We start from the raw sequence: 17,345 nt of genomic DNA, 5'->3' as shown, positions 1-17,345 counted from the left end.
ATTTGACAGTGCTTGACTGGATAATTAACCTACAAAATGACTGATATGGTGTGGTAAGAATTCATGGGAATTCATTTCAGTGAAATATGAAATGTCTCTAGATTCATGCATATGGGTATATATGCTATGAGAGACTACTGAAATGTAAATCTTTTCAGATATTTTTTACTCCAAGTCTGGAAGGATATTCACACATAAACACAAGCAGTTTAACTGTTATTATTCCTATGGCTCTCTAAAACATGGAATTAAAATGTCAGAGTAAAAATACATGTACTTCAATGCTTGAGTCCAGTTCATTTGAAGTTTGGATAAATTATGCTATGGAATATTCATTTTTCAACATGTACATCTAATAGTATTGCAAAAAAAGGAAGTTCTTATAGTTTCTCCAACTTGGCATCATTGTGTTTTGTCTCAGAACTGCTAGACTACTTCAGATTACATTGGCAAGAAAAACTAAAACAAAACCTCGAAAGAAAAACAGTTTTCAACTAGATCCCAGGATTTTTTAAGTTATTATCTGCATTCTAAAATGATGAATGAAAGAGACAGCATTAGTGGTTTGCCCCAGAAAGTTTTCTATTGAAAAGACCTAGTGGTAACTGTTTTAGGCAGGAATTATCCAAAGGCCATGGACATTCGATTTGACTAAATGCTTAGAAAGCAATAACAAAGCTTTAAAAATCATCTCAAGAATGAGTAAAAATGGATTCCCATGCTAAATGACTCTTGGCTGTTTAGAATAAAGAAACAGAATTTACTCTCTGAGAAAGTCACAGATCTGTAATGTCTATCGGTAAGAGTTTTAGAATTGGAGAAAAAATCCTGTTAGAAGTAGATTTAATTGCTAGAGTTTTCCCTTTAATAACTTGCACAGGGTTAACTCAGAAAAAAAACATAAATAAACCTCCAAAACAACAAATAAGAAATCATTGACTTACTCTTCACATCAAAGTTTAGTCTCACATCTAGCACTAACATCCATCTCCCAGGAGAAAGAATAAATCAGGCTCCAGAATTACTCCAGAAGCAGGAAAGAATATCTGTTTCCTTACAGCAATAAGAATTTGAGAACAGTCCCTGAAACATCTTCCTTTAGAATGTATAGTCAAGAACAGTTACAGTAAGTTGTCCAGAATTTCTGGTACAGATTTAGTAGTCTACAAATCTAATACCGTTAACACAATGTTATTTTTGTCTACATATGTTGTGCAATGATTATAATGAAGCCAGGCTCTGCCAGACATGAATCAGTGGATGTCTCCTGAGATAGAAGAACTAGTAAAGACAGTAACAGAGCCCATATCCTTTCTTAGATGCTATTCCTGATAATTTTTCCAATAGAATATGCAATACATTTCACTTGGGAGGGCTATGAACCAATTTTTAATATTTTGTTAAATAGACACAATCCCTAATTATTACTGATGAAGTTTTTAAAGAAGCAAAATAAAACATACAAATTAAAGAAAAGATAATTCTACAAATGTATGAAGCAATTGTACATTTTGTTGGCAATTCTTGAACTGTAATTACTCACAGAAAGGAAACAAATTTTTAGATCTAAATCTCATATTTTTTCCAGTATCTTTCAGAATTTAGACTTTGTGTTTTAGATCACTAAACTTGTGTCAGGGCTTCTAGAATTTTGTCATCAACTTTCACCACACTGAAAAGATATTAATCCAATAAAATATTACATCAGAAATCTCAAAAAAAGTATTTTTAGAGAGAGATTTATTATGTCTATGTTATATGCCAGGGAATCCTGGCAGGACTGTTTAGCTCAGAAGTTAACTTCCATAGTGCTAATTCTATATGATCTTCATTTCCCAATTTAAACAAGGGCCACCAAAACAAAATAATCTTTTTTTTTTTTTTTACTAACTTATTTGTTGCTTGATATATTCATCACTTTTGTTCTTACATTGGACTGTAATAACTGTAAGGCATTTCCACAGAATGGGTTATCTGTTGCAGCAGTGTCAAGTAAAGTCAGATTACTCTTCCACCCATTCTAATTCATGTAAACTATCAAATTAACCACAATAATGCCTAAATTTGCTCATAGACTAATCTCTAGCCTGATATTCATTTGAATTTTAATCTCTGTGGACCAACAGCGTTCCTAGTTGATTTTTCACTATTCCACATCATGAGCTTTGATTTCCACAATATTTAATTATAATACCAAGAGGCTGAAATGCAGAAAAGTTCCATAGGGCATCTAGAGGACAGAGCTTAAAATTAGAGCTAATATTCTGAAGCAAAAAGGAAGCAAGAGTAGGAGATATGAAGAGGCTAAACCAAGGGACTTCTCAATTGTTTGGGGAGGGCTGTGTAGCTATGCTAAGACAGGAACCTTTGGTCTGTAGACCTAGAGGAAATAAGATCTAAGGGACTTGAGTGAGGAAGTAGGTCAAAGTGAAGGTCTGCTGGCATAATCTGTATACCTCTGTGAAAAAAACAATTTGAAAATAAGTGAAAAATATTACTATATTCAGAAGGGCTGAAAGTTTAAACAGGAGGAAACAGGAACTCTGCAAACTGTTTGACAAGGCACGAGTACTGAAGGTGTTTGTCACAATGCTGCTGCTGAAACTCTACCTGTAGCACATAGCAGTTCCATAGAGATGTATTGGAAGTATGAGATTCATGGTGATATTTTTGTATTTTCTACACTACCTGGTTACAACTCTGCCACCTTCCCAACCCACCTCACTTCTTTCCCTCACTCCACACTTAGGCTTTCTTCACGAGGTGCTGTCTTCTGTGATTACTGTGCTTTTATGTTCTGATTTATGAGGCAGGCTGGAAGCATCAAAGAATTCAAATTTGACCATTTAATTGTGCTTTATAGAGACTACAAGAATAAGGAATAGGTATTATTTTGGCTTAGACTAAAATTAAGGCCTGGGAACAATATAGGAACAGGAATAATAGTTTCTGTGTTTAGCACACAGAAATGAAGCTTGAAAAAAAAATCTAGTAAAATAATTACTTGGAGTTTGCAAATTGCTGACTCAAAAATATTATTAGAAGTCAGCTTGCTTGTTGAGAAATGTGAGAGAGAAATTTGGAAACTAAATTTAAGATTGTAATTAATATGTAAGTGAAATTTTGAATGCAGTTTTCTGAATCAATCACTCACAGTATGAAACTGAAAGACAATAGTTTCTTGTCAGCAGGAAATGGATCCAAGGGAATGCTAAATCAGGGTCAAAATGTTTACTTCATGATTCTTTTGTATTTTATTAGATTCAGTTTAACTCCTATAATTTTATAAAAAATGCTAAAATCACTAGTCATGCACTTCAATGAAATAGCAGCTTTGCAAATTTCCTATTTTCTATCCCCAGTGACAGTTAATTCAACACTTCAAAGTATAAGAAGGTAAATTAGGCAGGGAATGATAAATGATGCTCCCAAATAGCTGAAAGATGATAGCATCGAGATGAAGGCAGGGTGAAGCACTACTTACAGAAGTTAAGGGATAACACAGAAAAAGAAAAGAAAGTTGTCAGGAATTTTTGGGCAACAAATTTAATCAAAACATTTCTCTATTAGGGAAATATGAGTCTATTCACATAAAAGAATAATTTTTTTTAAAAAAAATCCCAACTTTCCTAAATGTTCCTAAACATAACTATCTGCTGATTATTTGTATGCCTGATTTATTCACTTCTCCCTCTTCACAACAGCTAAGTGGAACAAAACATCACAGCAGGAGTAGGACAACAGATTTTGAAGACTGCTGTGTTTGCTAAAGAAAGCAAGTAAAGCTTTCCTACTAGGAAATAAAACACCTTTTTGAGCTATTAAGGAAAAATAGAATTTGCTCACTGATGAATACAAAAGCTGTTTTTCAAAAGTGTTTCAAAGACAGAAGTAATTTTGGAAGACAAACTGAAAAAGTCTGAAAATCAGTAAATGAGTTATTAGTTTGCTTTATTACTATTTTCATAGCCCTTTGGGATGGTTGCCTAAAAGCATACAGAAAACATAGAGAGGACATATAAATTTAACATGAATTTGTCCCATTTGTCTGGATAGTGGCTCTTTACTTTCAGATTCATTAGCTCTTCCTAGACTTATTTTCTTCTGCAAACTACCCAACCATATTAAATTAGCATCTCTACCACCTGAAATTATAGTGGTTTGGGGTTTTTCCTAAGTATAAGGCATATAACAAAGATATTTTCAAGACAAATATTATGATACAACAGACAATCACCTTAACCTCCTCATACTTCATTTCTCTTACACTAATTCTGAAATTGTAAATTTGGTTTAAAGCAGATAGCATAACTGTAACAAGTTTTAGTTGTTCTTTAACTGTCATAGACAGTTAAGAATTTACAAGCCTCCAAGACCAACAGCTAATCACTGTAGCACATTGACTAAACACTGAAAAGATTGTAGTCAAAATGTTTCACATAAAAGGCATAAAGCATTTCATCAAGATGACCAAGTATTTATAACAGATATAGAATAGTAAAGGTAAATTTGAAGTGTCACATTTTTCTTTCAGATCATGCAAAGATTAAAGTGAACATGTTTAGAGAGAACTAACTGTTTGAAATGTTTATACAGAAAACATTTGCAAGATAGACTCCAAAAAAAATACAGTACAAGTTCAGACACCATATGGCAAAACACATACACTACTAAGTCATTCATAGAGGCAAGCATCAGTTCCATGGTGCTTCCTTTCCCTTTGCAGATATAGAGAGAGATTCTCTTGTTTTGTTCATAAGCTATCAGACTATGGTTATGAAAAGGCTTTCTTCTCACCTGAAGTTTTCAAAAGTCCTTGTTGATTACTTGTACCTCTCCTCCCTCCCCATCCCATCCTTCCTTCCTATCCCTCTCCTCTTTCTCTCCATGAAAGTAGTATACATTCCATTAGTTATCATGCATACACATACAAAATATGCAGCTTTAGTTCTGCACTAGTTTGCTCAAGGGGTAAACACATTGAGAACTGGTATGTTTGACCTTCCATCAAAACTATGTGCTTTTTCACTAACCTCAAATTTGAGTAATTTGTACCAGAATATTATTTAATAGCTCAGTTTTGTCGACAACAGAAAGTATAATACAGCAACACAACACAATCTGTTAAACAGCCTGACTGGTTATATCTTTCTGCACCAGCATATTATAACCTCACTCTGTCTTTTCTTTCTGCAAACTGTTAAGAGAAGTATTCGACATAAGCTTTTAGACAAACAGGTGAATAGAAAAGGCCAAAAACAGCCAGTCTAGAGAAGTCTTCTAGTCATTCTACTTTTCTAGAAGGCTGTAAACAAAAGATTTCTTTAAACTATCTAAAAAAAAAAAAAACCAAATCTAAACAAAACCCAACAATTTTTGTTAACATGTCACATTCGATAGGCTCTGTAACTATCAAAACACAAGAACCAAGTGTGGACATAGTCCATACCATGGACAAAGTAGCATATAAACTTCAGATTTGAAATAGAATTTTCCGAGCTCCACAAGCAAGAAAATGTCAAATATATACAATATCATAAAAATAAAATATTCCACGCTCATACTTCTTGTTTTTTAAACCGAATGGATGAAAGATATTAATTAACCATTTTGAAGTTTTTAATTCTGTTGATGCCCTTGCCATTCTGCAAAAGATATTAATTGAAAATCAATTTATACCTTGCATTGAAAATTGAACTTTGATCATCATCTAAGGCTGTTAAAAACAGTGATGTTTAACTGAATAATTTCTATGGCATTTCTTATTAAAGGTGTTTTACCTAGCTCAGTGGGAACAACTTGGACAAGTGAGAACTGCAATTTCCCAATTCAATCCATTCATTTTTTTCATTTTAATATTTTTCACTGCAAACCATAGCACAACATCTAGATTTTCTATTTTCTTGAAGCTTCCATTATATTTGTGAAATAAACAAGGATGATGCAACAGGCATTGAGTAATTCTTCAAGTTTTCCACAATATTTGTGCTATTGTGATGTGCAGTGTTGACCTGGTAACATACCGTATCAATGCAGAAGTTGTTTAAAGGCAAGAGCATATTTTATGGAAACTTTATGCAACCTATTAGAGAAGTCAAATGTTGGATGTATTCAAAGGTGTGTTGATAGATACAGTGGGGAGCAGTGAAAGGGTACCAGCTATAACACGGGTTCTGCAGCCTTTACAAGAGACAAAATGATTCAGAGATGTTTCATATGGAGTCATGGAGTGATTTCTGTTTTATCCTTAGTATTATTTCAAATTGTTGATAAAATAGCCTCCCTGTTAGTTTACCATATGCCTATCATCATAAAATAGCACATGTTTCAGCAACTGCTCTCAGCAAGTACCTTAGCAGGCATTTATGTCAGTTACCCTTCTTGCTGCTCAAGTCCAGAGTTCCCATCAGAGTGAACTGTTTCACTGATCACTACTGTACCATACTCACAAAACCATGGAAACATGAAGGACTGGTGACTACTTTGAATGACTAAGATTTGATCAAAATATTTTACCTTTTGAGCCTGAGGGAGCTGGAAAACAACAAAACAGAACAAGCAATCATTATACATTAAATTAATTTGAAAAGCTACTTTAGCTCTTGTGTTCACAAAATCACAGATGTAATATAGAACAAAGTATAAAGGAAAAGAACTAGAGAAACTAGATGTGCATTGCCAATTGATTCAACTTATTGAGGGCTTATTGACTTAGTGTATTATTTGACATCTTCTCTACTAGGTATCATAAAAGCACCATGCATTTGTTAAATACCAGTATACTAAGGGAGGAACTGTTTTCTCATCAGATATGGTATCACTCTTGAACTGTGAAGTAGTTCCATCTTCCTGTACACAAATATAATTCAGCATAAAGATAATTTTTGTTTTAAAATTAACCATTCTTGGTTTGTAAACATCTAAATCTATACTTAATATGAATGAAATTGAAATTAAGAATGTTTTATCATATTAGAATAGAAAGTTGTATTCTCTACAACACAGCAAATAAAAAATGGTAATAAAAAATTACTGACTGCTTATGCAAATATATTATTATATATAGAAAATATACAATAATGTATGCATAGAACAATACATTTATGTACTGTGAACACAAATATGCCTTTATGTAAATATATGCAAATAGATATTTATGCATATATACATATTTATATCACATAGATGTTATTAGACACGACTAGCCACACCTGGTTGTATGCACAGTATTTACTGTAAGCAACAACTCACATAAAACAGCATGGAGACCTGACAGTAGATTCTATTTATATATAAAATACCTTCTTTATCAAGAATTGAAAAATGAGTTGTTTTCACTTGAGAAAAAGGAAACCTATTGTAGGTAATGGAGAGGAACTCAGAAAAATAAACTATTGTAGGCACAATACAGTTTTCACTTTTTCTGAATCCTTCTCTTAGTTTCAGTTGTAGACAAATTTGCCATATACACTGATTCAGTCTTGTGCTAAATCCATCTCAAAAAGTATCTTTTTCCAATATAAGTTGTTTCTTTACAGGCTTCAGCTGAACACAGAAACAGGCAGGTGAATCAATAACAAATGCAAAAGATCTTCAAGATCTCTAGTGAGTTTCTGACTGATCTATTGCCCTTAATCTGAATTAAAACAGAAAAAACAAATTTAATGTATTATTCTGCTAACAACTAATGTCCACATTAGTATATATCATTAAAGAGAATTGTTACATGGTGTCTATTTGACAAATACTGAAAGCAATCTGTTTTCACAATAGAAAATGTAACAAAATTCATGTCCCAGAGAATTTCTGCAAGTAAAGTTCTTTCATCCTAAAATTTGAATGATCCAATAGCAAAATATAAGCCATGGCCACTTTAAAGAATGACCTACATGTGCATATATATGTCTTTAAAAGTCTGGTTTTTAAATTATTGATTATATAGAGGGTTGCTGTGAAAATTGCAGATACCTAATGAACCGTAAATAAATCTTGTATGATAGATCAGACAATTACTTACAGCAGTTCCTGACTTTCCTGAATATTTATCTAATTATTAGTCTTTGATTTGGTTTTCTACTTTGGCTCTGATAAAGTGAAAGGTTTTTGGTGTTTTGTTCATTCAAATAAAAGGAGAAAGTTGCAATATACATTTTCAAAGTTTCCTGTTGTGGCACTGAAAGTGGGTTTCTCTCTGACACTTTTGGGGTGTGGGGGGGAATTTGGCTTTGTTCATACCACCTTCTTGCAATCATCCTTTCATTGATATTTTTGATAAAGACAGGTACAGTAAAGAGTGATGTCTGAATTTCCACCATTGGAATAAATACTAAAGAATTCTATACCTTTCCTAATCCCACCACACATAACAAACACATATGGTTTCACAATGAGTTAATTTGTATGCCATATTCCATAAAACAGTACTTCAAGTACAGTCAATGTATCCAAGGCAATATATGCAATGTTAAGTATCAGTGCAGAAATATCTCCAGATAACACTCAAATTAAGTTAGAAACCTTACAGTACACACACAGTGAAGATTGGTTCAAGGGCAGTAGGGTGGGAGATAGTGCGAGGGCAGCAGAGGAGAACATTTAAAACTTGAAAAACACAAAAACCTCAAACACAAATGCATACACACATATAATACTCTATTGGAATTCCAAATTTAAGTTCAATCCTTATACAAATATTAGTACTGTTTGATGTCATTTTTACTACTTATTTTCAGAACTTGAGCTTATTCCTATTTGAGCACATCCCTTCAGATACAAATGGTTTGGTAAATTTGGCCATGCGAGGAAATTACAGTCAGATAGAATGCAAGTGAAGACTTCCTATTAATAATTGCCACACAAACTAGATACTACATGCTTTGGCATATGAATCTATCCCTACTGCTTTTATTGAGATTATTTTCAAGAGCACATTAATAAGAGTTTACAAATCAGAGTTCCATAATATCTGTTGCTAAATTCAGTTTGTCAATGCCATTTAGAGCCTTTTATAAAATCAAGAGTATTTCCTTGTTCTGAAATAGTCGTAGTCAAAACCTTGAATAAGTCTAATAAGGTCAGTGATGAGATTTGCATTTCATTATACTTTTTCCTGGCCTGGCACTCTTGTCACTTTTCACCTAAGCTTCAAAATCCAAGTTCACGATCTTCTCCTTAACAAAATAAAATAAAATCTGTCTTTGTCACAGCCAGGAAAATCTTCATTCTGTTGCTGATTTGAAACTTGGCTGCTACAAGATCCTGTATGTCAACAATTCAGTTTAATAATTGCTACAAATTCCTTTGAAATAAACTATGGAGGTTTGTCTGACATTACCCCTTCTGGGAGGCCATAGGAAACAAATAATTTTGCTAACAATAACAGTAATAGTCCTCTGGTCTGACCCTTTATTGCATAGTCTGAAAACTGCCTTTCTCTGTGTAAAACCCAGCAGGTATCTCTGATTCCTGTGGTTTGCTTTATACGCTGCCAAGAGGCAGTTTTGCAGTAAACTATGTGATCATTCCCTGGCCTTCAAAAAGCACTGCAGATCTTTCTATTGTACTTGCGCCAATGGTAAAATATGTCATTTCGGTGTCTTTTTTCAGCTCCAACCAAACCAAAGTACCTCCTGGTCCTATTTGTTTCAGAAAAGCCTAACAACTCTACTGACTTTATTGTTCCATAATCAAATACAACACAAATAAAAAGAAATTGTGTACAAAGCTGCCAGTAAATAATCAAGTATAAATACAATTTTGATAGTAGAGACATTTGTGTAAATAGTTTCTGGGCTGCACCAAATTTAATAACCACGCAAGTTTGTGGTAGTTTACAATGTTCAGACTCATCCTGTATGTGTCACATACTGACTAAATTTGTCATTGAATGCATTAAACTTTTCCTTTTTGGAAATAACACTTTCAGGAAACGTGAAATACTTTGGCAAGAACACAGGTATTGTACTTAATACCATACAAAGGAGTAAGATGTCACACATGTCAGTGAAGCTCTGCAGAAAAGAATCCAAAAAAAATCCCAACCAAAACAACATGCATGTGTCAGGTACATGATAATATAATGCAGGACTGACGTCATGTAATCTAATTAAAGATAAGGGTAGATAATTGTTTCTTTACATGTATAAAGAAATACAAAGCATTTCACACATTGCAAGGCAGTTCCACAGTTCTTCCCAAAATGACAAAAACTGTATAGAGAACAGGAAAAACAGTCAAACTCTCAATTTTTAGCACAAAATATGGAGTTTCTACTTTTAAATCTACTTAGTTGCTATACAGCATTTAAATATTATTATTCTGGTGATTTTTCTTTTACAATCTATGCACTTCTCCACTTTCTAAGTTATTGTAAGTACTAGAGGCATCATGAATAATTACATGTATACATGGAGGAAGAAACAAAATTCAGCTTCCTACTGGGATGTTTCTAATGTTAAGATTTTGTTATAAATATTAAAAGAGTGACATTAACCTGCAGCTTACTGGGCCAATATCTGAAAGGAAAATGCACTTGAATTTTCAAGGCATTCAATACCAAATTTTTCTTCATTTACATAATTGTTTTACTGTGCTACCACATATTTTGCAGTAACTACAGCATTTTAGTCAGGGGCAGACTGTGCACTGCATGCAAAGTATACCAGTCAAAGGAAACGTAAATGTTGCTATGGAGAAGAGAGTCATAAAATACAAATGAAAACTACAATTCTATCTTTCTCTCTTTAAAAATATTCTATAAAGTTGACAAAAAGAAGTTAGGTCCTGTGAAATATGCAACAGAGAAAACACAGGGGTTTCAGAGGCATCAGACTGAAATTAAGAAATAGCAGAGCATACTAAAAAATTAAATATCTATTCCAAATGTTCCTCCCTTTGAAGTTTTTACACATTCTAAAATACATATCTGTACACGGATGTAAATAACTGAATAATTTGTAATGTACTGTCTAGCAAACTTTTTTAAAATGAGAATCATTAACACACACAAGAAAAATCTAACTATGCTCAACTTTTAAAGTGGTTAAGTCAGATCTGTCTGCATCTGCTCTGAACTTAGTGTCAACAGAAAAGACCACACTTGTGTGAATATTCTTACATTTTCACTGTAGGAGTGACTGATTAAACACTGGAGTAAACTGCCCAGAGAGTTTGTGGAGATGTTCAAAACCCAGTTGGACACAGCCCTTCGAAATCTTGCTCCAGCTAATCCCACTCAAACATGGGGCTGGTCTAGATGATCTACTTGGGCCTCCTCCCAGACTCAGTTATTTGGTGAGTCTGTGACTGTGATTCCTTTAGTTGCACAAACCAGTTGTTCTCTCCTTCTAAGGAATACAAAATATTTACAGGAAAGATTGTATTTAAATTACCCAGAGTGGTTACTTCAAATGCAAAATTTGGTTAGAAACTTTAGTCATAATTAATTACTTGTTTTTGAAGAGAGGCATGCAAATTTAACAAATAGGCTACATGACTAAAGACCAAAGTAGCGGAACTGGCACTCCATGAACATTCCACATATCATGCACAAAATTTTGGACTCATGCATATGTTTTTAAAAGGAGTGAGTTCTATTGTTCTTATTATTATTATACCAATAAAGAAAAGCTTGTCCTTACTAAATAGAGGTCCATGGTTCATTCTGTTTACATATGTGTCTATTACATATACATGGTACTATATTTAGATTTCTCTACAGAAATTAATGATAGAACTATTATTTGTGATATATATTTCCTTCCTAATAAAAACTGTACAACCATACATGCATGGAATGGGAATATTTTTCTAAATATAGACAGCTTCAAATAAAACTAATGGCTGTAAGATACACATCATGTAGTACTAACTGGCACAATTTACATTGAAGTCTGCATATTTAGTCTTTTTATCTCATACAGAAAACATTGAAAAGAATAGCTTCTAAAAATGGAATCATCGGTATTAGAGTGCTGCCAATGGCAGAATAATTAAGAATAGTATTGTTTAAATGTTATGGTTATTTGATTGTTGCATTATTAAGTTATATATGTTTTGACAATGACCTTTTCAAGTTAGGGAGAGAATTGTTTCAATAATTTTTCAACTATGGACAACATGAACAAGAGAAATAAATCTACATTGTACAGCTTCATTCTGTCATAAAGAAATTGAATACTATTTGTGAGACTGTAAAAAAGTTTTCCCTACAGCTTGTTCTATTGAGAGACACCTTGCCTTAAGTGAGATATTTATTTTAGGAGCTAGCAGTTTTGATAGTCTTTGTTGTATATCACGTAGGATATCTGTGCACTGACTTAACATTTCTACATGTTCCTGTTCTGAAGTTGTTGCAATCATTCTGGGTTAGATACACACAAAGGGTGTAAAGCTAATTAATATCATCTGTAATATCACTAAACATGAGCTTTACAAATGACTCTAAGAGGATGGATAGATGAGCAAAAAACTCCTTCGGGATTATTTCCTATGCTTATTTAAACATTGTGCCTGTATTTTATTGGTTACCAACACTTGGACTACGTAGTTATTCTGTCAGTGAATGACTTACAGCACTTAAAATGTTCCCATCTCTGAGTAGAGCTTCAGAACTAATTGCTACATCTAGAGACACAAGTCCCTAAATATTCCCAGTCTTGAAAATTATAAGAAAATTCCAAACTGCTTAAATACATATTATTATAAGTTGTAACACAACTTAAATGACATAGCTGGTGACAATTCTCACATTTCCATTAATATAGATATTTAAATTCCAGTGAGACGGCAGTTTTCAGGTTTGTTTTGTTTTGCTTTCATCTATGTTAGTGGTTAGTCAGTCTGTCTCTTTTTATTATCAGTACAAAAGTGAACACAACAATGTAAATCATTTGTAAGTATTGTTCTCAGCCACATTGCTATTCAGGAAATGTGTATATATGTTCAGACATCATGTTAAATTTCATTGACTATCATATTTCACACTGAACATCTAAGTTAAGCTGAAAATAATTTAAACAAATTTATAGTTTTCTTATTGTTATATTTTAATATATTTTAATATTTTTACTGTTTTCTGAAACAGCAATCCCATTATTACAGAGAAAAACATTATGTCTCCTGCAGTCTCCAAAATAATTTTATTTACAATGTGTATTAGGGGTTTCCCTTGCTACTTTTGAGCTACTGTTTGGGTTTGCATTCATAGAAGTAATAGGGACATAATATGGTTTAATAAACCATATGAATTGTCTAATTTGGATCTGTCTCTTTTTCCTTTTACCAGTTTAATATCAACATCAGTTTAAACTTACATTATATGAGTAGATTAAAATTTAGTACAAAGGTGAGACTGTGAGCTTGCCTACATTAAAGTATTTAAAGTAAAATTTTGAAAATCCATGAATAAAGTATTTTGCTATTTTGCTCTTAATTTTATTAAATTATTTCAAAATTTTACTAGGCTTTTTTTTTCATATGCTTGCTTTTAGCATTATTTAATTTGCTGAAGCACCAAAAACAATTTAAAAAGCTCACAATTTACAATCTACAATGTTTAATCCAATATAATTTTGCTTTTCATTATCTTCATTCAAGTTTCCTTTTGTTGCAGGTGTTGATTTCTTACTTTATAATGAAAACAGTGAACCTGTAGTTGAAAAAGGAAAGCTTTGGCTAATACCAGGACAAGGTGAGGCACCTGCAAAATGAAGGGGAATGTTTAACACAAACATGGAGGGGGGAATAGGGAAAGTGTTAATTTGCTTCAAATGGCTGAAGTTTAGCATGCAAGAACAAGATCAGAAGAACCAGGCATAGGCTGAAAATAGCGCTGAGCATCTCATTAGGAAGAATGTTACACGCAGTTAAAGCAATCTATTTGGTTTTGTTAATTGGAGGACTAAAATCTTGTAAAAACAAGAATCTGTGATTCCTAAGATTCTAGGAACATCAAAATAAAGAATGGAGCTGGGTTTGGGCAAAGGGAAGTTGTTATTAACTGGACTTTCTTTTTCTTACTTGCTATAGAAACAAGTCTTTCCAAAAATATTTTGAAATCACCTAGTTGATTCTAGAAGTCTGATGCAAAGACTTGGACTGGTACAGGCCTCAAAGAGCTGGAACCAATTATCTTTTAGAATATTTTTATGGAGAAAACAATCTACTTTGTTAGTTACTTAACAAATAAATTATCAATGTTTATATTTCATCCTTTCCCATCCCCATTTATCACTTCTGAATGAGCAAAGCTACTGTACTAATTTTGTATTCAACTAGCACAAAATACCTTGAAGGTTGTCAGTAACCAATTGCCCAGAACTGCTCTGAATGGAGCAGTATGCTGGAGGGCATAATGAGATAGATACCATACGCTCAAAAGATTATTTGAGCTGATAAACAATTGGGGATACATTTTAAAGGAAGGAAGAAAGCTCAACTTAATTCACTGAGAAGATATCCACAGTTATGGTAATAGATCAAGGGCACTAGAAAGCAGCAGGAAAGGCAGTTTATGCAAAATTACTAAATGAAAAGCTTCAAATAGTTTTTCAAAGGGACCCATCCTTTCCTTCGTTTATCATTTTGCTCTGAAAGGTCAAAACACCAATGGAACCATGTAAGGAACATTTGCAAAAGTTCAGATGGAGCATAAAAAAAAAAAAAAGAAGGAACAAATTGTGTGTAAAAATACTGTATTGAACGCTATAGTCTTAAACCCAGGGCTCAGATAGATGTGTAAATGTACCATTTTGCTTTTTAAGGGAAGGAAGCGTACTCCCTAAAACCAGAAAACAAATCTCTATAAAAATTATGTCCAGGCTTTATATAAATATTTGAGATCAAATGTTAAATTTTTGTTTTGGAAATAAGTTAACAATATGCTAAAATACTATGCTCCAGTAGCAAAGTGGTCATCATGTGTCTACAAATTAGAACTGTGTGTTTCAGGTTCTCATGTATAAGCAAAGCAACTGATTTTTTTTTTTTTTTCAGCTAACAGAGTTATATAAGAGCCAGGGCAGGTTTAAGTCTCTAATTGTTACAAGTATTATTTTGAAAATTATAAACCAATGTTTTTTTTTTTTTTAAAGCTTAGAAAATGCTCCATCATTGAACATTGTGAAATCTCCTGGTTGGTTAAACTCCTAATCTAACAATACATTCTTTCTCCTTTCTACAATGCCTTTATATCAGTTTATGAGTAGGCTGGTACCACAAATCTGAGTAGTGCCAGCATATAAATGGTAAAATGACACAATCAATTCTGCTTCTTGTTCATTAGCTCCATTTTGAGGAATAGGTTCTGTCTTCACACCTTTCTAATAAGTATGTAGCTAATATATGTCATTATTTTATTTTTACACCAAGATTTTATAGCTATACTTTATTGAAAAAGCCATGGAGCATTTTATGAACTTCTCACACTGCAAGTTGAATTCATCAGACTCTATAAAGAGTTAAACTTCCTTTTTATTTTTTTCTTTTTTAAATTTTGGAAGAAGCTTTCAATTGTTAGTCTGTAAAATCTGGAAGTTCAAAGTTTCCTAAAATCCACCTGATGGCCAATAGCTAAGACTCTGATCAGCTGGAAGACCACATATTTGAGAGCATTTCTAAATGATCTAATTTAATTTCAAATATACAGTTCTCATAATTTAATTCACTACTTGTGAAATGCAGTTCAAGGAATGGTTTAGACCTAAGGCAAGTATCTTTAACATCATTTGATCTTTTTGCCTCATTTCATTATCCAGCAGGTCAAGAAAATTTACTCTCACTACTTCACTGCACGAACTCGAAAGAAAAGATCTTAAAATTCTTTCAACTGTCTCAAAGCTAGAACTGCTTGAAGACACTAAGGTCACTTTTAGGTATGCTAGGACCTAAGATGTAATAAATACCATTATCTTGTGGTTGGATAGACAGCAAAAAATTTGAGAATATAAAAACTACAATTATTGAAAAATCAGCTTTCACTCTATCTCTCTTTTCTCAAACTGAATTGTCAACACAAAAAGGACAAAATGAAGGATGGAAGAAATTTTTTTCTTTCCTATAAAAGCCACTGGCCACTCACTGTAACTCCTGAATTTTTCAGGCTTTAAGGTTTTAATCTAAGAAAGAAAATATATAGAATTGTTCCACCATCAACAGAAGGGTAATCCAAGTCCCTCAAATTGAGATTTAGTACAATGATTCTTGTCTTCTGTTCTACATCAGTTTAACTCCAAGTACATAAATGGAGATACTACTGACTTACTGCAAAGAAAATTAAAGAAGAATCATCAACAAATGTAATCCATATGGAATGCAAGCATACAGATCACTTACATAGTTTACTCTTTTTTTTTTTTTTGACAGTTTTCTGGAGTAAAATTAACAATATTGAAAACTGAGGCCTTTATTACTATACAGCAGTAGTTGGCTGCAACAGAACAAAAGATATTAGAAAGCTCCATAGGTTGCATTGTTCCTTGGTATTAGTATACTGTTTCTAATATGTATTTTCTTGTACAATTTATGTGGCACTAAATAAAGACCATTGTTTTAAAAAAGAAAGAAAAGCATGTTTTGTAAAATGGAACGGCCCTGCAGGCTTCTTGTTTCAATCCTGAGTCAATCCTATGGGATTGTAATTGTTTACATAGAACTAGGTAATATAAACTAACATATAGGGCAATTACATTTTCCTCCCCAAAAATCTGACATTAGTGCAGGTGAAATGACTTTTTATGAATTTCTAGAGAAAATACTTATATATTCTGAGCTTTCTCCTGTTGATACTGCTGTTACTGAATGCATTTACCAACTAGCATATTCCTGAATAACATCTCCAAAAATTACTAACTTCAAAGTAAATATTAGTTATAATGACTGTGATAAACATTAACTTTAATGTGTACAACATACTATATGTATGTGAAATCTCCTGATTATACAAAAAAGAGAGTTATAAAAGAGATGATTATTTCCTTTTATTCTCTACTTTTTCTTTTGTACTGAATTCTGCCACTGCAGCAAAGCTCGAATAGCAACAATAATTTAATAAGTCTTCTTATTATTTCAGGCTTTTACTCCACTACTGCAGATAAATGATATGCCATCTTCACTGCCCTCTTTCTTCCATAACGTCAAAAGACGACATATATGAGATCAAAGGATAGGATTTAGTATACTATACTGAATTCATTGCTTTCCTACATTATCATTTACCCTAAAAAAAAAAATCTAAAGACAAAAGCAGAGAGAAAAAAGGCAATATATATCTGACAAAATAGCTACAATTTTCTTATAATTAACTCAATTTCACCCAGAATTGAGGCAACAGATCAAAGAAAGTTATC

The 17,345-nt window shown here is 32.8% G+C and overlaps 1 protein-coding gene across 1 annotated transcript in view; it reads right to left on the bottom strand.

The window, feature by feature from the left end:
• Nucleotides 1–17,345, bottom strand: part of CACNA2D3 (calcium voltage-gated channel auxiliary subunit alpha2delta 3) — a 397,438-nt gene that overhangs the window by 117,173 nt on the left and 262,920 nt on the right. The window contains exon 14 of the mRNA XM_062008364.1: nucleotides 6,517–6,534. Within this exon, the coding sequence (XP_061864348.1) occupies nucleotides 6,517–6,534 (18 nt within the window). The remainder of the gene's footprint in view (nucleotides 1–6,516; nucleotides 6,535–17,345) is intronic.

Source organism: Colius striatus, chromosome 15, assembly GCF_028858725.1.
Source record: "Colius striatus isolate bColStr4 chromosome 15, bColStr4.1.hap1, whole genome shotgun sequence".
NCBI lineage: Eukaryota > Metazoa > Chordata > Aves > Coliiformes > Coliidae > Colius > Colius striatus.
Note: the sequence above shows the minus strand (reverse complement) of the source record. Positions and strands in the feature narration are given on the sequence as shown.